We start from the raw sequence: 25,931 nt of genomic DNA, 5'->3' as shown, positions 1-25,931 counted from the left end.
TGCTGGCCGTTACCACGCTGTTTGGTCCATTGTTGGTGGGTTATTCTGTCACGATCGTCGTAAAGAGGAGACCAAAGCGCAGCGTGACTAGAATACATTCTTCTTTTAATGAATGAAGAACACAAACAAAAACAAAACGAACGTGACGCTATGACAACGAGTGCAGACACAGGCAACTACACATAGACAATAACCCACGAAATACCCAAAGAAGATGTCTGCCTAAATATGATTCCCAATCAGAGAACGATAAACAGCTGCCTCTAATTGAGAACCAATCTTGGCAACCATAGACATACATAAACACCTAGATGGTAAACAACCCCATAAACCTATAAAACCACTAGACAGTATGAAAACACATACATCACCCATGTCACACCCTGACCTAACCAAAATATATAAAGGAAACAAAGAATACTCAGGTCAGGGCGTGACAATACATACATACATACATACCAACCAAGAATACAATACTTAAAAGTTGTACTTTGTATTATTATTCAGAAATTAAACATTACACATAAAATACTTTCCCCAGAATGGTACTAGAAAAATGGTACGTTAATATGATTACAAACTCAGTTTCATCCAATCTATTCCATTTTATGGACAGTTCCTAAAAATATCTTGAATTAATAACTCATTTTTTGATGATGGTAAAAGGCCACTTGGAATGAACAGCATTAAAATAAAATCCAGTAGGGTCCAGCATATTGATTTGAAAAAGTAGTTCTCAACATAGAGAACAGGGTGCCATGTGGTAGGCATCCAGGGTACTGTGTCCCAAACAGACAGAACGTCTCGGCAGCTAGCAGTACATCACACGTTGTACGGTGATAGAGGAGCACCGCGACATAACCTGCCAGAAAGATATTAAGCAAACCAGGTGAATGGTCACTTATCAATTCTGCTGCTTTCATATACAGTGGGGCAAAAAAGTATTTAGTCAGACACCAATTGTGCAAGTTCTCCCACTTAAAAAGATGAGAGAGGCCTGTAATTTTCATCATAGGTACACTTCAACTATGACAACTTCTCATTTTGTCAGTCATAGTTGAAGTGTACCTACTTGAAAATTACAGGCCTCTCATCTTTTTAAGTGGGAGAACTTGCACAATTGGTGGCTGACTAAATACTTTTTTGCCCCACTGTACCATGTCAAATAACATACAATAAAACGTTTTACAATGTAGGGACATTGACACGTTTTACAATGTAGGGACATTGACACGTTTTACAATGTAGGGACATTGACACGTTTTACAATGTAGGGACATTGACACGTTTTACAATGTAGGGACATTGACACGTTTTACAATGTAGGGACATTGACATGTTTTACAATGTAGGGACATTGACATGTTTTACAATGTAGGGACATTGACATGTTTTACAATGTAGGGACATTGACATGTTTTACAATGTAGGGACATTGACATGTTTTACAATGTAGGGACATTGACATGTTTTACAATGTAGGGACATTGACATGTTTTACAATGTAGGGACATTGACACGTTTTACAATGTAGGGACATTGACACGTTGGGACATTGACATGTTTTACAATGTAGGGACATTGACACGTTGGGACATTGACATGTTTTACAATGTAGGGACATTGACACGTTGGGACATTGACATGTTTTACAATGTAGGGACATTGACATGTTTTACAATGTAGGGACATTGACATGTTTTACAATGTAGGGACATTGACATGTTTTACAATGTAAGGACATGCCTGGAATACCAGATGCCTAAGCAAACCGTAAAGAACGCTACTATAACTCAGGAACAACAATCTCATATTTATTCAACTCCCTGGCGCAAAAATATGTCTGCATCCCAAATGGTACTCTATATAGTGCACTACTTTGGACCCTGTTCAAAATCAATAGGTTTACATATTGTGATTCACCGGGTCTTGTTTAAAGAACTGTTTTCAATGTACTTAGAAAACATGTTATGTTTTGTGGCCATGGATATGAAAAGGTATAAATCAAATAGCATATCCCCATTTCAATTGAAGTGATGTAGAGATCCTCAGTCCTCAAGCATGTAAACTCCTGTGTGTGTGTGTGTGTATATGCATGTGAGTGTGTGTCCAACGTCCCCCTAAACGCAACAGCCATACCACTAGGCTAAGCGAACAGGGATCAATGCAGCACTCCATTCACCCACAATCTCCTTGCATAAGATATCAAATCTTAAAGTACACTTAAGCTATATCTCAAATGACACCTAGCAGCCATACTCAACTGGTGGTTCTAGATCTGGACCCAGAACGGGTCAATACGGACCGCAGGTCCTGACTAGATCCGGACCCAGAACGGAGTCAATACGGACCGCAGGTCCTGACTAGATCTGGACCCAGAACGGAGTCAATACGGACTGCAGGTCCTGACTAGATCCGGACCCAGAACGGGTCAATACGGACTGCAGGTCCTGACTAGATCCGGACCCAGAACGGGTCAATATGGACTGCAGGTCCTGACTAGATCCGGACCCAGAACGGGTCAATATGGACCGCAGGTCCTGACTAGATCCGGACCCAGAACGGGTCAATACGGACCGCAGGTCGTGACTAGATCCGGACCCAGAACGGAGTCAATACGGACCGCAGGTCCTGACTAAATAAATAGCATTTCTTTTTTGGGAAATTAAACTTACTACGGTTGAGAGTTATAATAGTAGAATGCACAAGGTAACATCTTGACATTTGGTTGTGTATAGACAGTTTTCCTTCCTCCACTGACAGACCTTAGAGAGCTATTTATAACCTGTCCGAAAAATGTCCAGTTAATTACCACAAGCGCATGTCAACTAGATAGGAAAGTTAACCAGCCACCTACATCTTGTAGTGATCATGGCCAGATTACATGCCCAGGGGCCACCATCCCAAGGGAACCCCAACTGATTTTGTTGAGCCACTTAGGCATCATATGAACACACATAAGACATGTAAAAATGTGTAGAATTGCAGGAACTTAGTTTAAAAAACGGCAACTTTATTTTTTATATCTGGCAAAAAGAGGGGTGTAAACGGTTTGAACAGCTCGGAGGTCACAACATTGGGGATTGTTACTACGACAAATGACAATATCCATCCGGACCATTGCCACAGAGGAAATGTATGTGACCGGACCTTCTCAAATAGTAGTCGAGTACCCCTGCACTATAGTATATAGGGATAAGGTAGGTATCATTTGAGATTTGTCCTTAATCTCTTTTAACAAAAATGTGGATTTGTTTTATAATTCCATGCTTATCTTTCCATATCTCTTTCTGCATCAGGTAAGGCACTTCTGGGTGAAATGGCCCAAATGATGGCCTTAAGTGACGTTTATTGTCAACAATTGTTTTCTCCATTTTGTTGTTGCAGTTGCAATACATAAAGTCAAGTGGCTCATTTAAATTAGTGCTGAATTAACAAATCCACGCTGACATCAACGATGATCAATAAGTAAATAAACATTTGAGTAAATATATCATTTAAAATAAACAAGAATTGTAATATAATTAACACACAGAATATAGCTACGTTAAGTCTTCGTAGCTTCACTCTATTAGGAAAATAACAATCTCACTAGGAGTCAATTTCATTGACAAGATGTATGTTAGACCAAAAAACACTGAAAAACCACAAGTATTCCTTCTTTCAGAAATGTTTAAATTGCTTACCGTGAGTTATCCAAATTCATAATTGTGATTCTTGAACACAACTAAAGACCGGAGTGGAATTTCTCCTACTACCAGTAATTGTGTGGCTAAAGAGGTACTGTGTGTTGTCTTATTGTTTTGTGTGCAATCAAAAATTTCACCACATATTTTGAGAGGGCTTGCAAACCAATAACCACACTAATTGCTGCATAAAAAAGTCAAATCATTGCAATATTACCGCATAAAACAGATCCATCACGGCGTTACAAAAAGAGGGCGCGCAAATTAACCAATCACAGCATAATATGGTTCAATCAAGCTACACTGCAACAAATGTTTCCCTCGTCAGCGCACTTTCGCGACAACTTGAACAGAATTGTTGCATACTGCCATGCACGATTTTTGGTCGGCAAATGTCACCAAAAAAATAACAACATCCTGGAGGGACTGGTTGAAGTAGTACGCACGTATTTAAAATAAAAAATACATGTAGAAAACAAAATACTTGCTCCAAAAATACCTGAACAATTAACCACTCACATCACTGAGCTGATAACATGCTGGATGGAGTGAAAAAGGTCAGCACACAAGATGGAAGCTTTGGCTCCATCTAGAGGTTGAGTCTGAGATTTCCAGCTATAATGTAATGCGCAAGTACATAAGAGTCTGTCATGATCACTGCAATGCCAAAAACATTCACAACCAGCTGCTAAGTGCTCCTGTGTTCCAGAGAAAGAGAGGTAAGAACGAAAGTGAGAATAAAAAGTAGGAGTGGCTTTCAGTCAGATGAACAGACAGGTAATTAAATCCCACACATAAAAATGTGTTAAATATCTGTCCATTCCAACATCCTTCGTCTTCCAGGTTTTCACAACAAATATCGACAAAAAAAGATTTGAGAAGTAGATGTGGTATGAGTTAATATCAAGTGTGCGAAAACGTCAACGTTGTCCAGCAAGCACACGGTTGTGCATAGATACAGGAGGTGAGAACAGTTTGCCTGACCAGGGTCATATTCATTAGAGCACAACATTTAAAAACAGTGTGCAACAGAAAACAAATGATGCCTATTGGACTACTTCAGATAGAACCTCCCCGTTTTGGACCATTTTCTTCTGTTTTCTATCTTGTGAATACGACCCAGGTCATCTCCACGGCATAAGGACGCTGGACCTGAGTATTGGTCTTTGGGGCCCTCCAGCTGTCACCCTCTATCCCAGGGTTAAGAGTTTGGTTGACCCTCTACCCCAGGGATAGGGATTTCGGCTGGCCCACTCCACTACGCCCCCCTCTCCTCAAAAAACCACTTCTGGTTGGCGTGGTCTGAGCAAGGCCGCAGGGCGGGGGCAGGGGTGCCGTTGTCAGTCTTGTCCACGGCCTGGACACACTTCTGCGTCATCACATGGAAGAAGGTGTCGTCCTAGTAGAAAGGAGTTATTAAAAACATGTTACCTTTATTTAACACAGGTTATTGAAATATAATCTATTTTACAAGCCAGGCCAAATGGACCACTAGTATAGAGTAGAGAAGCACTGTCCTTAAGGCCTATTTACTAATGCTGGTCCCTATTAACTAATGCTGGTCTTAATCCTTCCCTTTAACCAACTAATATCTACCTAAACAACCAGGTCTGTGGACTCACTAGCCAATCAATAAAAACTATGATTTTAACAGCAGTAGGACTGGCTACAACCCTGTAGAAGTTGTGAACCACTGGTAGACTACATCCAGGAACAAGAGACGACATACAGGCATTACAGAGGGGAGCAGTGCAGTGTGAAAAGAGTCAGAAACTGTTTGGAAACCAGGGGAGCAACTTTGATTTCAGAAGTGGGAGGGACATTTTAAATCCGATAAACACTCCAAACAGCCTACCCGACCGCTCAGAGGCGTCAACATGGTCCTAAAGCACACAGTTGCCTTGTTTTATATCACACTCCAATGATAAAACTGGGGAGGACAAAAATGTAAATGTGGGGGACTTTTACCCATCCCCAGTGAAAGTTGCACCCCTGCTGGAAACACTGAACACATACCTGTACTAAACTACCACAACAAGCATGGACTGTGCACCCAGTCAATAGGCTATCTCAATGCTTTCTGATCCATTGTGGACAAAACGCCATAAAAGCACTTATCACCTGAGATACATCAAGCCATCCAGAAGACATTATTTGATCATGTGACCCCTACTTCAGAGAGAGACTAGGACTATTAACATCTACTATAGTGACACTGGGATGAGTCTGTATCTGAGGGGAGTTGGAGTCGAAGGACTCGAGAAAGAGAAAGAGCGAGAGTGCTGACAGAGGTACTGCTGAAAGAGTGTGAGAATGGGAGCTGAGAGAGTATGAAAATGGGAGAGCTGAGAGGGAGAGAGATAGATAAAGCCATCACGTACAGAGATTAACCTTGAGGAGAGTCCCCAAAGCAAGCTGGTCATAGGGCTCTGTTCACAAACAACCCCAGGACTGTTTGTGTTTGGAATGTTTACTGTTCATTTTTGATTGTTTTTCAGTTTTGTTTATTATCTATTTCACTTGCTTTGGCAATGTAACATATGTTTCTCATGCCAATAAAGCCCTTTGAATTGAATTGATTTGATAGAGCGAGGTAGCGCTGAGAGAGAGAAAGAGATGAGAGCTGAGAGGGGAGAGGGCTTAATGTCAGTATTTGTCAAAGCTTCCCTTTGAACATGCTCTGAATGCATTGTGGCCACTCCAACAAGAAAGTCAACAGAACAGAGAACACAAGAGTGCTTAGTGACAACCAACATTTAGCTACACCCGTACTGTACTCTACTGTATATACTGCCTTCAGAACCCCTTGATTTTCCCCACATTTTGTTGCGTTACAAAGTGGAATAAAAATGGAATGTGTTGTCAATTTTTGTCAACAATCTACTCAAAATACTCTTTCGGTTACTGGCCAAACGCTCTAACCACTAGGCTACCTACCACCCCTAAAGTCAGATCACCATTGGGCTCATAATGAAATACCTGAGAAGTTTCCTTCCTCTCCAGCAACTGAGTTAGGAAGGACGCCTGTATCTCTGTAGTGACTTGGTGTATTGATACACCATCCAAAGTGTAATTAATAACTGCACCATGCTCAAAGGAGCACTTAAGTGTGTTTTTTTTTTACCCATCTACCAATAGTTGCCGTTCTTTGCAAACCATTGGAAACCCCTTCCTTGCCTTTGTGGCTGAATCTGTGCTTCAAATTCACACATTCACTGAGTGACCTTACAGATAATTGTATGTGTGGGGAACAGAGATGGGGTACTAATTTAAAAATCATGTTAAACAAAGTTATTGCACACAGAGCGAGTCCATGCAACTTATGTGACTTAAGTACATTTTTACTCCTGAACTTAATTTATGCTTGCCATAACAAAACTAGTTGAATACTTAGACTCAAGACATTTCAGCTTTTCATTTTTAATTAATTTGTAAACATATAATTCCACTTTGACATTGTGATATTTTGTGTACATTAGGGACACACAAAAAAATCTACATTTAATCCATTTTAAATTCAGGCTATAACACAACAAAATGTGGAAAAAGTACAGGGGTGTGAATACTTTCTGAAGGCGCTGTATGTCCATGTGTTCATCTGGGTTTTCTACTCCCCTCTCTACCTTCTTCAGAGGAGGCTGGTGGACAGGGATCTAAGGGGGCGGGGTCTTTGTAATGGTTGAATGGAACGGTATCAAAACGTATGATATCCATGTGTTTGATACATGGCAGGTAGCCTAGTTTTGGGCCAGTAACCGAAAGGTTGCTAGTTCGAATCCTCGAGCTGACAGGGTAAAAATCTGTCGTTCTGCCCCTGAACAAGGCAGTTAACCCACTGTTCCCTGGTAAGCCGTCATTGTAAATAAGAATTTGTTCTTAACTGACTTGCCTTGTTAAAATAAAGGTTCAATACATTTAAAAAACATTTATTCCATTACAAAATTCCTGTCCACCTATATCTCTGCCAACCATCCACCACTGACCCCTTCCTCTGCTCCCTGTTTGCTGCCATGACGTGGGATGAACACAGTCCCCATCCAGCTCACCTCTCTGAGGACAAACTTCTGGTCCTGCGGGACAGTCTGCCGGGGTTTCCTGCACAGGTGCACAGTCAGGTAGTTGGAGACGGCGTCCCCCACAGCACACCCTGCTGGCTCCCTGGTGTTATAGCGGATCTCCCTACTCTCATTGGAGTACTCAAAGAACTGCAACAGGAGAGACGAAGAGTGTGTGCGTGGTTCATGGAGTTTTTGTTGTGTTCCATACAGCTAACCTCACACACAATGGTACCTGTTTTCTTCACTATCATTTTGGTCCAAATACACATAAATCATTTTGTACTTGTCATTGTGCATTATAATATGAAGCCCCGAGTCAAATACCATTTCCATTACCACATGCTGTCTGCCAGGCCCAGTTAAACATCAAATGACCATTATATTCAAGTTTCACCTCTCCCATTTACTCATTGGTTTTCACGAGCATACTAACCCACGTGGGTGATTAAAAGATGAACGAGGAGAGATTAAATCAAAGAAAACTAACTAGGTTTCTCCTTTATCTGTGGACTAATGGTCAGAGTAGAGAACACCCGACTTTGTATGAATCAAGGTTCAATTCTACAAAGATCCACCAAAAGAAGAAGGTAAAATAATCCAAAGTTTTCCTTCCTTGACAAATTAGCTAGCTAAAGGTCTATGAATGCTGCATGTGTTTCAACCTGTCTCCAAACTAATAGAGTTGGTTAGGCAGATGCACGTGCAGGGCCGGTTTGGTCAAGGTGTTAGGCTATTAGCCATGAAAGCGCTGTTTAACCATGACAGCTGAGGCGTAATTTGTTCTTAACTGACTAGCCTAGTTAAAAAAGGTTCAATGAAAAAAAAATGCTAAACAAAAATCTAAGCTAACAACACTAGACAACAATCACTGCAGTCCTGAAAACAATATAGGCTAGCACCCCGGTGTCTGAAACACTACTAAATGAAGGACATGGAGAGTAAAGATGGAGCCATAGCTACCTGGTTTTAAATGAAGGACATGGAGAGTAAAGATGGAGCTATAGCTACCTGGTTTTAAATGAAGAACATGGAGAGTAAAGATGGAGCTATAGCTACCTGGTTTTAAATGAAGGACATGGAGAGTAAAGATGGAGCCATAGCTACCTGGTTTTAAATGAAGGACACAGAGAGTAAAGATGGAGCTATTGCTACCTGGTTTTAAATGAAGGACACAGAGAGTAAAGATGGAGCTATTGCTACCTGGTTTTAAATGAAGGACATGGAGAGTAAAGATGGAGCTATAGCTACCTGGTTTTAAATGAAGTACACGGAGAGTAAAGATGGAAAGATGGAAATGAAGGACACGGAGAGTAAAGATGGAGCTATTGCTACCTGGTTTTAAATGAAGGACATGGAGAGTATTATGGAGCCATAGCTACATGGTTTTAAAAATGAAGGATGGAGCACTACCTGGTTTTAAATGAAGGACATGGAAAAAGATGGAGCTATAGCTACCTGGTTTTAAATGAAGGACATGGAGAGTATTATGGAGCCATAGCTACCTGGTTTTAGCTACCTGGTTTTAAATGAAGGACATGGAGAGTATTATGGAGCCATAGCTACCTGGTTTTAAATGAAGGACACAGAGAGTAAAGATGGAGCTTTTAAAATGAAGGACATGAGAGTAAAGATGGAGCTATAGCTACCTGGTTTTAAATGAAGGACATGGGTTTTAAATGAAGTAAAGATGGAGCTATAGCTACCTGGTTTTAAATGAAGGACATGGAGAGTAAAGATGGAGCTATAGCTACCTGGTTTTAAATGAAGGACATGGAGAGTAAAGATGGAGCTATAGCTACCTGGTTTTAAATGAAGGACATGGAGAGTAAAGATGGAGCTATAGCTACCTGGTTTTAAATGAAGGACATGGAGAGTAAAGATGGAGCTATAGCTACCTGGTTTTAAATGAAGGACATGGAGAGTATTATGGAGCCATAGCTACCTGGTTTTAAATGAAGGACACGGAGAGTAAAGATGGAGCCATTGCTACCTGGTTTTAAATTAAGGACATGGAGAGTATTATGGAGCCATAGCTACCTGGTTTTAAATGAAGGACATGGAGAGTAAAGATGGAGCTATAGCTACCTGGTTTTAAATGAAGGACATGGAGAGTAAAGATGGGTTTTAAATGAAGGACATATAGCTACCTGGTTTTAAATGAAGGACATGGAGAGTAAAGATGGAGCTATAGCTACCTGGTTTTAAATGAAGGACATTGAGAGTATTATGGAGCCATAGCTACCTGGTTTTAAATGAAGGACAAGGAGAGTATTATGGAGCCATAGCTACCTGGTTTTAAATGAAGGACATGGAGAGTAAAGATGGAGCTATAGCTACCTGGTTTTAAATGAAGGACATTGAGAATAAAGATGGAGCTATAGCTACCTGGTTTTAAATGAAGGACATGGAGAGTAAAGATGGAGCTATAGCTACCTGGTTTTAAATGAAGGACATGGAGAGTATTATGGAGCCATAGCTACCTGGTTTTAAATGAAGGACATGGAGAGTAAAGATGGAGCCATAGCTACCTGGTTTTAAATGAAGGACATGGAGAGTAAAGATGGAGCCATAGCTACCTGGTTTTGTCCCATGCCATGACAGGGGTAGAGGATGATCCGGTGGCCCACCAGGTTATGGTCGTCAGGAGGGTTGTAGTCAAAGCAGTAGCTGGACATGCCTCTGTTCTTCAGCTAAAGGGAAACAACATGCAGATGCTGCTGTTAAAGTACAGCTATGAGTGTGGGGAGTCAAGGGAAAGTTCAGTCAAGTTGTCTATGATAACCCACTTGAGTGCACTATCCCTTTAATAAACACAGATTAATTAATGTGGTACATTTACTTAAGTAAAAATACTTTAAAGTATTACTTATGTCAGGTTTAATGGTATCTGTACTTTACTATTTATATTTTTGCCAACTTTTACTTCACTACATTCCTAAAGAAAATAATGTACTTTTTACTCCATACATTTTTCCTGACACCCAAAAGTACTTGTTACATTTTGACAGGAAAATGGTCCAATTCACACACTTATCAAGAGAACATCCCTGGTCATCTACTGCCTCTGATCTGGTGGACTCACTAACACAAACGCTTAGTTCGTAAGTTATGTCTGAGTGTTGGAGTGTGCCCCTGGCTATCCGTTAACAAAAAAGCAAAATAGCATAGGGATGTCTGGTTTGCTTAATATAAGGAAGTTAAAATGATTTATACTTTTACTTTTGAATCTTAATAATTCAGTTTATTTTAGCAATTCCATTTACTTTTGATATTTAAGTATATTTAAAACCAAATACCTTTAGACAAGTAGTATTTTACTGGGTGACTTTCACTTGAGTTACATTGTGCAAATGTGAGGTCGCCTGGGTTGAAAACAACTACACGTGTTTCTTATTGGACAGGCTCAGGTAGTTTCGGTCCGTTTCCTTCGGTTTGGTACCTAACTAATACAACGTTGGAGTCTAAATGGCAGCATTCTCCTCACCATTCCAAACATCCCAGGGTTGTCCTCAGGGACGTGGATATCAGGATAGATGTTCTCCAGGTACCACTTGAAGTCCTTACATCCCAGCTGGGTCCTGAGCCTCCTCCTGTCTGTCACGTCCCCAAAGGCTTCCTAACAACAACAACAACAAAACAAGAGACTTTAAAAGTATACAATTAGATTTATTTTGAGGCCATGCAGTCATGAGCTCGGAAGTAAATGTTCAACGGACTTCCTGTCTGTTTGAGTCTCTGGGTATTATTCTGTGAACTGACAAACATCACCATCTATGGTTCCCATAAACACACAAATCACAAAACCACCACATACACTGACACTCAAAAACAGACTTTAGCATCACATTCCTCTTTTGTTGTACACAATCTCAACCCAAACGTAAACACTCCTCCCACACACACACAAACACTTCCCACTAGCAGACCACCACTGCATCCTGGTCACTGTTAGCACAAATACACTCCAAGCCACAGTCTAGGGTTGCAAAATTCCCAAGGTTTTTCAGAAATCAAATGTGATTTGTCAAATACTTCATAAACAACAGGTGTAGAGTAACAGTGAAATGCTTACGAGCCCTTCCCAACAATGCAAAGAAAAATAAAATAGAGAAATAATAGAAAAGTCAAACAAGTCAGAACAAATAAACTGAGTAACGATAACTTGGCTATATACACAAGGTACCAGTACTGAGTCAATATATGTACAGTTGAAGTCAGAAGTTTACATACACTTAGGTTGGAGTCATTAAAACTTGTTATTCAACCACTCCACAAATTTCTTGTTAACAAACTATAGCTTTGGAAAGTCGGTTAGGACATCTACTTTATACGTGCTATATTGAACAGAACCTGAAAGACCGCTCAGCATCCAAAACCACCATAAAAAAGCCAGACTACGGTTTGCAACTGCACATGGGGACAAAGATTATGCTTTTTTGGAGAAATGTCCTCTGGTCTGATGAAACAAAAATAGAACCGTTTAGCCATAATGACCATCGTTATGTTTGGAGGAAAAGGGGGAGGCTTGCAAGCCAAAGAACACCACAATTATGTGGATATATTGAAGCAACATCTCAAGACATCAGTCAGGAAGTTAAAGCTTGGTCACAAATGGGTCTTCCAAATGGACAATGACCCCAAGCATGCTTCCAAAGGTGTGGCAAAATGGCTTAAGGACAATAAAGTCAAGGTATTGGAGTGGCCATCACAAAGCCCTGACCTCAATCCCATCGAAAATTTGTAGGCAGAACTGAAAAAGTGTGTGTGAGCAAGGAGGCCTACAAACCTGACTCAGTTACACCAGCTCTGTCAGGAGGAATGGGCCAAAATTCACCCAACTTATTGTGGGAAACTTGTGGAAGGCTACCCAAAACATTTCACCCAAGTTAAACAATTTAAAGGGAATGCTACCAAATACTAATTGAGTGCATGTACATTTCTGACACACTGGGAATGTGATGAAAGAAACAAAAGCTGAAATAAATCATTCTGACATTTCACATTCTTAAAATAGAGTGGTGATCCTAACTGACCTAAGACAGGGAATTATTACTAGGATTAAATGTGAGGAATTGTGAAAAACTGAGTTTAAATGTATTTGGCTAAGATGTATGTAAACTTCCGACTTCAACTGTACTAATAACTAGGAATAAAGTGACATAATAAACAGTAGCAGCACCGTTTGCAAGGAGTCCAAAAAGTTTGTGCAAAAAGGGTCAATATAGATAGCTAATCAAATAGCTACCCAGACTAACTATTTAGCACTCTTATGGCTCGGGGGTAGAAGTTGTTCAGGGTCTTGTTGGTTCTAGACTTAGTGCATCGGTACCACTTGCTGTGCGATAGCAGAGAGAACAGTGTACGACTTGGGTGGCTGGAAGATTTGACATTTTTTAGGGCCTACCTGCCTGGTATAGAGGATACGTGGAGCTCGGCAGTGATGTACTGGGCCGTACGGTCGGATGCCAAGCAGTTGCCATATCAAGTGGTGATGCAGCAAGTCAAAAAATGCTCTCAATGGTGCAGCTGTAGAACGTTTTGAGGATATGAGGCACATGCCAAATCCTTTCAGCCTCCAGAGGGGGAAGAGGCATTGTTGTGTCCTCTTCATGACTGTTGGTGTGTTTGGACCATGATAGATCTTTAGTGATGTGGACATTGAGGAACTTGAAGCCTTCGACCCGCCCCACTAAAAATACAGCTGAAAACTCTCTTGGAAAACATGATGGCTTATCCTGAGGTATTCTAACTCAGACAAGCAGAACCTGGAAACTTCCTGAAGAATAGAGAGGGGAAGAAGCAGGAAACTTCCTGAAGAATAGAGAGGGGAAGAAGCAGGAAACTTCCTGAAGAATAGAGAGGGGAAGAAGAAGGAAACTTCCTGAAGAATAGAGAGGGGAAGAAGCAGGAAACTTCCTGAAGAATAGAGAGGGGAAGAAGCAGGAAACGTGGAATCCTTCGACCAGCACGTCTGGAAAACCTGGACATTTTGGGGTAACCCAATTAGCATTACAATATCAGCAATTCTTTATTTCTGTGTGGTGGTTTACTGTGTTTCTGAAACTGTGAATTCCTACTGGTCCAGGGGTTTGTTAGGTGTTAGTTATGGTCCACAGAGGAGTGTTGGAGACAGGAACATCTGTTTGGAGGAAGGTGAAACGCCACAGGATGAAAGATGGGAGCAGCATGCCTGAACATCTCTAATTGACTGCCCATCCATTTATCTAGACCCCAGAGAAAGATAATCAGACAATCAGGGGAGACAGGAGGGCCAGTAGGGGGCAGTCTTACAGAAATGATTAGGCTTACAAAAACTTTCCTAAAACCCCCAGGTTTTCCAGACATCCCGTGTTAAAAGATTCCTGGAATCAGGAAGGAATTAGCAGGAAATCCGGAAACGCTCCGACCAGGATTTCTAGAAAACCTGGGGAAAGTTACTGGAATTTTGCAACCCTTACTGTTAGTAGTAAAATGCAGGTTTCAACTGATGTGAATTAAAAGTTGAACAGGAAACAAGCCCCTGAGGAACATTAGTCCAACCATTAGAAAACAACATCCCATTGCTTGACAGGAGCTTTATCAACTTGAATCACTGGATTCGTGAGAGCGATTGTATCTCATAGTGTTCTACTGAAAAGGTCAGACTGACACATTCCCCTTCACCTGAATGCCAGGCAGAGAGCTCACAGCTCTAAATGGAATATATCCTGAGAGGTTTGGAAACAGAAGAGAAAGACAAAGAGATTGCTGGTTTCTGACCCAACTGAGACGGGGGGGAGCGAGAGAGAGAATTTTTGAACTATTCCATTGGTTCCATTGCGCCAGGCAAGCTAAATCAAGCCCAGTTTAAGTATTTGAAATAATTTCAACTAGTATTTGAACCCAGGCCTGCTAGCAGCCTAGCACCTGGGTTGGCGCAGAACGGAGCATCTCTAACTAACTGAAGGGTAGGTGGGTGATGCCCACAGTTGCTGCGTGGAGCTGTGCCTCTCAATGGTAATCTCACACCGGACGGAGTGTCTCCTTGTGTGTCTCGTCCTCATGCATCCCAAGTGTCACTCAATCAGGGGAGAGAGAGAGAGCAGGGGGCGGGGAGAAGTGTGTGTGTGTGTGTGTGTGTATCTCAGAGGTAAAAAAAATATATAATAGGAAGGGCTTTTCCCGTTATTCAGTGTAAGATGGCTGCTCTTAACCAACTTAACCATAGAGGTATTAACACAAATGTTAATGGAAGTTGTGCTCCTCCAAGGCATGCTTTTATGTGAATTTGATCACTGCTTTGAAAAGCTGTGCATGCAGACATATTACCACCATACACTACTGGTCCAGACCCACAATCACAGCACCATAAACTACTGGTCCTTACCCACAATCACAGCACCATACAATACTGGTCCTTACCCACAATCACAGCACCATACAATACTGGTCCTGACTCACAATCACAGCACCATACAATACTGGTCCTGACTCACAATCACACTGGTCCTGACTCACAATCACAGCACCATACAATACTGGTCCTGACTCACAATCACAGCACCATACAATACTGGTCCTGACCCACAATCACAGCACCATACACTACTGGTCCAGACCCACAATCACAGCACCATAAACTACTGGTCCTTACCCACAATCACAGCACCATACACTACTGGTCCTCACAGCACCATACAATACTGGTCCAATCACAATCACAGCACCATACAATACTGGTCCTGACTCACAATCACAGCACCATACAATACTGGTCCTGACTCACAATCACAGCACCATACAATACTGGTCCTGACTCACAATCACAGCACCATACAATACTGGTCCTGACCCACAATCACAGCACCATACAATACTGGTCCTGACCCACAATCACAGCACCATACAATACTGGTCCTGACCCACAATCACAGCACCATACAATACTGGTCCTGACCCACAATCACAGCACCATACAATACTGGTCCTGACCCACAATCACAGCACCATACAATACTGGTCCTGACTCACAATCACAGCACCATACAATACTGGTCCTGACTCACAATCACAGCACCATACAATACTGGTCCAGACCCACAATCACAGCACCATAAACTACTGGTCCTTACCCACAATCACAGCACCATACAATACTGGTCCTGACTCACAATCACAGCACCATACAATACTGGTCCTGACTCACAATCACAGCACCATACAATACTGGTCCTGACCCACAATCACAGCACCATACTGGTCCTGACTCATACAGCACCATGGTCCTGACCCACAATCACAGCACCATACAATACTGGTCACTCACAATCACAGCACCATACTGGTCCTGACCCACAATCACAGCACCATACAATACTGGTCCTGACCCACAATCACAGCACCATACAATACTGGTCCTGACCCACAATCACAACCATCAATACTGGTCAGCACCATACAATACTGGTCCTCACACCCAGCACCATACAATACTGGTCCAGACCCACAATCACAGCACCATAAACTACTGGTCCTTACCCACAATCTCAGCACCATACAATACTGGTCCTGACTCACAATCACAGCACCATAAACTACTGGTCCAGACCCACAATCCCAGCACCATACACTACTGGTCCTTACCCACAATCACAGCACCATACAATACTGGTCCTTACCCCCATCCCAGCACCATACAATACTGGTCCTGACCCACAATCACAGCACCATACAATACTGGTCCTGACTCACAATCCCAGCACCATACAATACTGGTCCTGACCCACAATCACAGCACCATACAATACTGGTCCTGACTCACAATCACAGCACCATACAATACTGGTCCTGACCCACAATCACAGCACCATACAATACTGGTCCTGCACCAATACTGGTCCTGACAATCACAGCACCATACAATACTGGTCCTGACTCACAATCACAGCACCATACAATACTGGTCCTGACCCACAATCACAGCACCATACAATACTGGTCCTGACCCACAATCACAGCACCATACAATACTGGTCCTGACCCACAATCACACCATACAATACTGGTCACTCACAATCACAGCACCATACAATACTGGTCCTGACTCACAATCACAGCACCATACACTACTGGTCCAGACCCACAATCACAGCACCATAAACTACTGGTCCTTACCCACAATCACAGCACCATAAACTACTGGTCCTTACCCACAATCACAGCACCATAAACTACTGGTCCTTACCCACAATCTCAGCACCATACAATACTGGTCCTGACTCACAATCACAGCACCATAAACTACTGGTCCAGACCCACAATCCCAGCACCATACACTACTGGTCCTTACCCACAATCACAGCACCATACAATACTGGTCCTTACCCCCATCCCAGCACCATACAATACTGGTCCTGACTCTCAATCCCAGCACCATACAATACTGGTCCTGACTCTCAATCCCAGCACCATACAATACTGGTCCTGACTCTCAATCCCAGCACCATACAATACTGGTCCTGACTCTCAATCCCAGCACCATACAATACTGGTCCTGACTCTCAATCCCAGCACCATACAATACTGGTCCTGACTCACAATCCCAGCACCATACAATACTGGTCCTGACTCACAATCCCAGCACCATACAATACTGGTCCTGACCCACAATCCCAGCACCATACAATACTGGTCCTGACTCACAATCCCAGCACCATACAATACTGGTCCTGACTCACAATCCCAGCACCATACACTACTGGTCCTGACCCACAATCCCAGCACCATAAACTACTGGTCCTTACCCACAATCTCAGCACCATACAATACTGGTCCTGACTCACAATCACAGCACCATAAACTACTGGTCCAGACCCACAATCCCAGCACCATACACTACTGGTCCTTACCCACAATCCCAGCACCATACAATACTGGTCCTTACCCACAATCCCAGCACCATACAATACTGGTCCTGACTCACAATCCCAGCACCATACAATACTGGTCCTGACTCACAATCCCAGCACCATACACTACTGGTCCTGACCCACAATCCCAGCACCATACACTACTGGTCCTGACCCACAATCCCAGCACCATGGTCCAGACCCACAATCCCAGCACCATAACTTCTGGTCCTACAATGCACCATAAACTACTGTCCTTACCCACAATCCAGCACCATACACTACTGGTCCTGACTCACAATCCCAGCACCATAAACTACTGGTCCAGACCCACAATCCCAGCACCATACACTACTGGTCCTTACCCACAATCACAGCACCATACAATACTGGTCCTGACTCACAATCCCAGCACCATACAATACTGGTCCTGACCCACAATCCCAGCACCATACACTACTGGTCCTGACCCACAATCCCAGCACCATACACTACTGGTCCTGACCCACAATCCCAGCACCATACACTACTGGTCCTGACCCACAATCCCAGCACCATAAACTACTGGTCCTTACCCACAATCCCAGCACCATACACTACTGGTCCTGACCCACAATCACAGCACCATAAACTACTGGTCCAGACCCACAATCCCAGCACCATACACTACTGGTCCTGACCCACAATCCCAGCACCATACACTACTGGTCCTTACCCACAATCCCAGCACCATACAATACTGGTCCTGACTCACAATCCCAGCACCATACAATACTGGTCCTGACCCACAATCAAACACCATACACTACCCACCCACAATCATAACACCATACACTACTGGTCCTGACCCACAATCCCAGCACCATACACTACTGGTGCTGACCCACAATCCCAGCACCATACACTACTGGTCCTGACCCACAATCAGAGCACAGGTCACCACAATCACAACCATACTGGTCCTGACTCACAATCCCAGCACCATAAACTACTGGTCCAGACCCACAATCCCAGCACCATACACTACTGGTCCTTACCCACAATCACAGCACCATACAATACTGGTCCTTACCCACAATCACAGCACCATACAATACTGGTCCTGACTCTCAATCCCAGCACCATACAATACTGGTCCTGACCCACAATCCCAGCACCATACACTACTGGTCCTGACCCACAATCCCAGCACCATACAATACTGGTCCTGACCCACAATCCAGCAGCACTGGTCATCACAACCATACACTACTGGTCCTGACCCACAATCCCAGCACCATACAATACTGGTCCTGACTCACAATCCCAGCACCATACAATACTGGTCCTGACTCACAATCCCAGCACCATACACTACTGGTCCTGACCCACAATCCCAGCACCATACACTACTGGTCCTGACCCACAATCCCAGCACCATACACTACTGGTCCAGACCCACAATCCCAGCACCATACACTTCTGGTCCAGACCCACAATCCCAGCACCATAAACTACTGGTCCTTACCCACAATCCCAGCACCATACACTACTGGTCCAGACCCACAATCACAGCACCATAAACTACTGGTCCTTACCCACAATCCCAGCACCATACACTACTGGTCCAGACCCACAATCACAGCACCATAAACTACTGGTCCTTACCCACAATCCCAGCACCATACAATACTGGTCCTGACCCACAATCCCAGCACCATACACTACTGGTCCTGACCCACAATCCCAGCACCATACACTACTGGTCCTGACCCACAATCCCAGCACCATACACTACTGGTCCTGACCCACAATCACAGCACCATAAACTACTGGTCCTTACCCACAATCACAGCACCATACACTACTGGTCCTGACCCACAATCACAGCACCATACACTACTGGTCCTGACCCACAATCACAGCACCATACAATACTGGTCCTGACCCACAATCACAGCACCATACACTACTGGTCCTGACCCACAATCACAGCACCATACAATACTGGTCCTGACCCACAATCATAACACCATACACTACTGGTCCTGACCCACAATCATAACACCATAAACTACTGGTCCTGACCCACAATCACAGCACCATAAACTACTGGTCCTTACCCACAATCACAGCACCATACACTACTGGTCCTGACCCACAATCACAGCACCATACAATACTGGTCCTGACCCACAATCACAGCACCATACAATACTGGTCCTGACTCACAATCCCAGCACCATACAATACTGGTCCTGACCCACAATCACAGCACCATGCACTTTCAAACTCTGCAGCCACACATTTTGCTAGTCCCTGTTCAGGGCTGGCCTACCAGGCGAGCGTGGGGGTTACGGTGGTAGTACAACTCCTTGTAGTCATCCATCCAGACCTCGGCAGCACGCACGCTGTTGGCCAGGGCCTTGCTCCGCGAATAGGGGGCCTTCTTGGGGAAGACGTGGCCCACGTGGGAGCAGGGGTGGATCTCCAGGCTGCCCCCACACTGCCAGATCTAAAGAACAACAGCAACACGAGGACATGGTTAGATACACACCATGATTCAATCAGGCAGCACAATGGACAGCTTTGTGTGTCTTTCTAGAAGGGAAGGAAGTTCTGTTGTTGTATGGCGGTTTGGTTCTTTTCCACAGGAAGTAACTGAAGGAAAACATGACCTCTGTGCTGGTTTAAATTCTTCAAACGTGGCAACTTTATTGACTGCGGAACATTAATTGACAGAGGTAACTTTTGGTTCAAAGTTCTTTAATGTAATTTTGATTAGGGAACAGAAAGGCCATTTTTGTTTATCCAAAATTGCATAGTGGTGACCTAGTTATATAATGAAAGTGTAAAGATTGCAGCCTTGTGTGAATCCCCACATATTTCACAACAGTGTGGTGACCATCGGTTACTGGATTCCAGTGGGTTTTTAGCGTCAGGAAAAAGGCATGGATTAACTGCACAGAGTACTGCAAGCCCAAACGCATGGCTCTCGCTCGTTCTCTCCCTCACCCACACTCACCCTGAATGAGAACTCTAGGTTCTCTCCTCCCCACACCTCCATGCCTGTGTCATACGTGCCCAGGTAATGGAAATAGTTCTTACTGACAGCAAACAGCCCTCCAGCCATCGTAGGAGACCTGAGACCAAAACACACACAGCTTACAGAGCAGATCTTCAGAACTTGTTCCATTATTATGATCAATTATATAGCCTATGGTATACATAACAATTGTTGATCTCTACATAATATGCATATCAAATTGTTAAATGTATATCTTGATAGTTAACTGAGGATTAGACTATTTTCCTTTCCGATACACAGACGTTGTTACGGTACCACAGACCTGATGTCATCAATGGCAGAGTGCCTGTTTCTAATGTACGGTACCACAGACCTGATGTCATCAATGGCAGAGTGCCTGTTTCTAATGTACGGTACCACAGACCTGATGTCATCAATGGCAGAGTGCCTGTTTCTAATGTAGGCTACCACAGACCTGATGTCATCAATGGCAGAGTGCCTGTTTCTAATGTAGGGTACCACAGACCTGATGTCATCAATGGCAGAGTGCCTGTTTCTAATGTAGGGTACCACAGACCTGATGTCATCAATGGCAGAGTGCCTGTTTCTAATGTAGGGTACCACAGACCTGATGTCATCAATGGCAGAGTGCCTGTTTCTAATGTACGGTACCACAGACCTGATGTCATCAATGGCAGAGTGCCTGTTTCTAATGTAGGTACCACAGACCTGAGACCTGTTTCTAATGTGACATCAATGGCAGAGTGCCTGTTTCTAATGTAGGTACCACAGACCTGATGTCATCAATGGCAGAGTGCCTGTTTCTAATGTAGGGTACCACAGACCTGATGTCATCAATGGCAGAGTGCCTGTTTCTAATGTACGGTACCACAGACCTGATGTCATCAATGGCAGAGTGCCTGTTTCTAATGTAGGGTACCACAGACCTGATGACATCAATGGCAGAGTGCCTGTTTCTAATGTAGGGTACCACAGACCTGATGACATCAATGGCAGAGTGCCTGTTTCTAATGTACGGTACCACAGACCTGATGACATCAATGGCAGAGCGCCTGCGTTTCTGCTCATACTCTGGCACCGAGTGCCAGGTGAAGACCAACCGCCAATCAAACCCTCCGATCTGGGGTTCCCCGGGGTTGCCTAGATACTGGAAGGTGTTCCAGTCGATGACATCAATGACGGGACACACCACAGCGGACGGCTCCTCCTTTATCCTGGGGCAGAGGAGAAGAGAGCAGAAGCAAGCATGGGGCAGGGGGTTGCAGTAGAACAGGGTGACGACAGAGAGAAAGGCCTCACCAGGTACCATATGGAACAGGCCTTTGGAAGCTTGGGATTAGTGTGAAACGGGGTGGGTATAAGGAAAATAATTCACATCGCTACACATATCCAAATCTAGCCAGCAGCACGATACATTCAACCGCAAAGTAGAAGGAATGGAGAGAGACACTACTGTACATGTGGAAACTAAGGTCCCACGACTAGACTGAAGAACAGTCCTGACCTGGCCAACTACGGGGTTTCTCACCTGTCGAGCAGGGGCTCCAGCCAGCCCTTGTGACATTCACAGTGGCAGTCGAGAAAGGTCAGCACATCGCCCGTGGCGATGGAGGCCCCCAAGAGCCTGGCCCGCACCAGGCCCTCCCTCTTCCTGGCCCGGATCAGATGCACCTTCTTCAAGTTGGAGATGTAGTTTTCTAAGGGCTCCTTCAAATGAGCTGACAGGGAACCAAAAGGGCTGTTTACGTATCATGACAAGAGTGTACATTTCCTCAACTGGGATGTGTGTAACACGCAGGTACAGTATGTGTAATGTTACAACAGGGTGGTGCTGCTAACAGATGTGCCTGCGCTTTGTGGTTGAATTGATAATGACAAGCAAGTAAGAAAGGCTTTTCTTCACTATGTTTTCTTCCAAATGTACTGATTTAGCACCATCTAGTGGCGATGGAAGGAACCACTCAATGTCAAATGGGGAAGTGATGCCCTTTTGAGGTTCAGTAAATATTGGTGCCCTTTTAATCCTTAAGAGAAAACACACACAAAATTATAATAATTGTGAACCAACACTGGCACTTGACTCTTTTCCCCCTTACTACCTCTAACTTTGCTGATAGATACTTTGAGGAAAAATGTACTTACTATGACTGATGTCCCACCTAACTATCTTAATACGAATGTAAATCACTCTGGATAAGAGCATCTGCTAAATGCCTAAACTGTAAACTACTTGTCAGAAATCTGATTAAATATTCGGAGTGACTCCCATGGCCAATACTACGTCATGTGCTGAAAGTGACAAACTGTGGCCTATGAGTAGGCTGCATGATAACCAACTGGTATTCAAATGTACTTAAAGTTCACTTAAAAACATTAATTTTAGTATTTTGTTCATTAGTCCGTTGTTAACACAATACCCCTAAAATTGTGCATGTCAGCAGTCAAGTCTTCAAGGTAGAACACTTTCAGTACAGAGCAGAAACTTTGATGATGATGAGTTCGCATTATATCCCTTGAACCTTAACATATTGAATGTCATATTCATCAGATATTGGCTCACAATGGCTTTGGCAGACATAGTGATGTCACTCTAGCCAAGCATGTCTGTAAATCTGGGCCCATACAAACAGGGTCTCGGGGTAAGAGTTTAGCCTTTTAGATCACAATTAATACAAATTGCATTGACAGGAGGCACCTGGTCCTAGATCAGCACATACAGGCAAAGGGTGGATACTTTGAAGAATCGCAAATATAAATATATTTTGATTTGTTTAACTCTTTTTTTGGCTACTACATGATTCCATATGTGTTACTTCATAGTTTTGACGTCTTCACTATTATTCTACAATGTAGAAAATAGTAAAAATAAAGAAAAACCCTTGAATGAGTAGGTGTGTCCAAACTTTTGACTGGTACTGCATATACATGATTGTACCTCTGTCACTATAGTCGTCCACCAGCACCACCTCTCGTAGCAGTCTGTCGGGTGAGGTCTCCAGGACACTATGGACAGTACGTAGCAGCGTGGACCAGGCCTCGTTGTAGAAGGCGATCACCACTGACGTGGATGGCAATGACCTATAGTCATACTTCTGGTCCTTACAACTGGAGAAGAGAAAGTGTTGACTTGTTATAGATCTGTAGCAAGCCTGACCCCAGACATCCCCTTTCCATCATGCTTCTCATTGTTTACTCACTGTCATTGGCATGACAAGGAGTGTAATTATAGCACAAACAGATCTGTCACCCCAGCTAAAAATGTCTAATAGTAGGAGTGCTGATCTGATCTAGGAAGAAAGAAAATCTTTTTGTTTTTGGTCAATGTTGTTGGTTACCCTGGTGCTTGGATGTCTGACTGAGATGCAGGACTTTATTCATTCTTTGCACATGGCTTAACAGGCACAGAGTCATGCAATACCTAATTCCTGGCCCTTTAGTAAACTCAAAATAAACAGTTTAACGAGCTTTGTCAGTGATCTGACTTTATCCAACCTTGCAAAATCAAGCATTGCCTTGCCTGTCATTTAGGCATTTAGAAATATTCAACGAGGTTTTCCACAATGGGTTGATGGCGAGGGGCTAACCTACTTCATATTCAGTCAGTCATATTTTAGAAAAGCTCTATAAAATACTCTTATCACAAGGAAATGTTGGGAAAATATCATAAACACCACACTCAAACTCACGCCAACTTACAGAGGATTCCATCGTTCGGGTAGACTGCGGTGGAGAGATACCAGATCACTCACATAGGTATTAATCTGGTGTTTATTTATACTTTCCTCTTCTTTTTTCTTCTCCTCTCCAACGAGGTTCAATTTGACAGCTCTGCCCATTTCTCCCAAGGCATTTAAATCCAACTGGGGTTTGTCATAAACAGGCTTTTTAAGCATTTCATTTGCAATGTCTTGCTCAGTGGGAACCTCTCTTCGACTTGTTCCAGCTATGTCACCGGGATTATTATGCCTGTTTAAAATAAAATATCCCACTATAGACGCCCCAAAAAGGCAAACTATCAACTTCCACCGATTCCTTCTCCGGGAAAGTGCCATCGTGTCTCCCTTCCTCCTTCACGAGATACGTTCATACCCCGTGGGCTACAACAGCATCATGGTGCATTACCAAACCAGATCCACCAAATTCACCATGAACTGGCTTCTGATAACTTTGCGCAATGTAGAAGTTCCCCTATTTTGCTTGAATCAACTTTTTATTTCAAAATGTTTAACAGGGTTGACCAAATTTAACTAGCCAAGTCAAATGTCAACGGTCTTTTTCTGTCATCCAGCGATTGGCTTCCTTGGTCAAAGTTTATTGAAATAGTACTTCTCCATAAACGTGATGTTAAAAAAGGATTTAACCGATTCGAGTAGCTATCTTGATGGATTATCAATAACACCCAGATAAAAAAAATAAAAAATCAAGGTCAAATTAAAGTGTCCAGGGCTTCATTCTGTCCCAGTAGCACTAAATCCTAATCCATGTTCGGCACCCTACTTATCTTCGCGCCACGGACACAATGTAGCCTACATGAACTATGTCACATTGTAGCTCTTTACCTGCAACCTACTCACACACTTTAACGGTTTCCGTTAGCGAGCCGCACAAAATCATACACGTCGATACATTTAAGAAGTTTATCAGAACTTTATCAGTCACTAATCTTTCTCCAGTGTCACGAGTTGTTGTACCAACAAACGACGCTGTGCAAACAATGTCTTCTGCGTTCCAGGAAACTGAAACGAAAAAAAATGAGTTACAGTTTAACAATGTTACAGCTGCTTCGTTTCGATGTCCTATTCATAATTATGCAAATGCATGAAGCATTAAATTGACTGCTTCCGGGTTGGCAACAAGTAGTAAAAAAAAAAAAGTACATTATCACGTGACTGTAGTTTACTGTAGATATCATGCACTGATATTCCGTGTTCTTGTATGAACAGAGCTTGTGTTATTAAATATATTATTTGACATTTAACATTTACGGGTGCTACAAAGTCATCTTCATTGTGGACAAATATTCTTACATTATTTCTCTTCGCACTGTTAAATGTCACTTAGCCCTATATATATATTTTAAATAATCTAGTTTGAAGCAAACATCTTGAAGCAAATGAAAATGATCAATAATTGAGGTAACTGTTCAGAGTGAGAAGGTCATTTGTGTGCCATACTGTTTGATTGAATACTCGTATTGTCAAAACAACAAAGATAAAAGGTACCATGGTACACTGACCTGTCTGTCTTACTATCTCAGGAGGAAAACATATAT

General features: G+C 43.0%; 1 protein-coding gene across 1 annotated transcript; it reads right to left on the bottom strand.

Moving 5' to 3' along the window:
* Positions 1-88: 88 nt before the first annotated feature.
* On the bottom strand, positions 89-25,475 carry LOC115118776 (polypeptide N-acetylgalactosaminyltransferase 12-like). The gene is made up of 10 exons (XM_029647481.2): positions 24,356-25,475; positions 23,595-23,764; positions 22,188-22,377; positions 21,688-21,873; positions 20,636-20,753; positions 19,949-20,125; positions 11,229-11,360; positions 10,321-10,434; positions 7,733-7,891; positions 89-5,085 (listed from the first exon to the last, which is right to left on the bottom strand). The coding sequence occupies exons 1-10, from the start codon at positions 24,709-24,711 to the stop codon at positions 4,945-4,947; spliced, it is 1,743 nt and encodes a 580-aa protein (XP_029503341.1). The 5' UTR covers positions 24,712-25,475; the 3' UTR covers positions 89-4,944.
* Between the last annotated feature and the right edge of the window lie 456 nt (positions 25,476-25,931).

Source organism: Oncorhynchus nerka, linkage group LG4 (genome assembly GCF_034236695.1).
Source record: "Oncorhynchus nerka isolate Pitt River linkage group LG4, Oner_Uvic_2.0, whole genome shotgun sequence".
Taxonomy (NCBI): domain Eukaryota; kingdom Metazoa; phylum Chordata; class Actinopteri; order Salmoniformes; family Salmonidae; genus Oncorhynchus; species Oncorhynchus nerka.
This window is presented reverse-complemented; position numbering and strand designations above follow the sequence as displayed.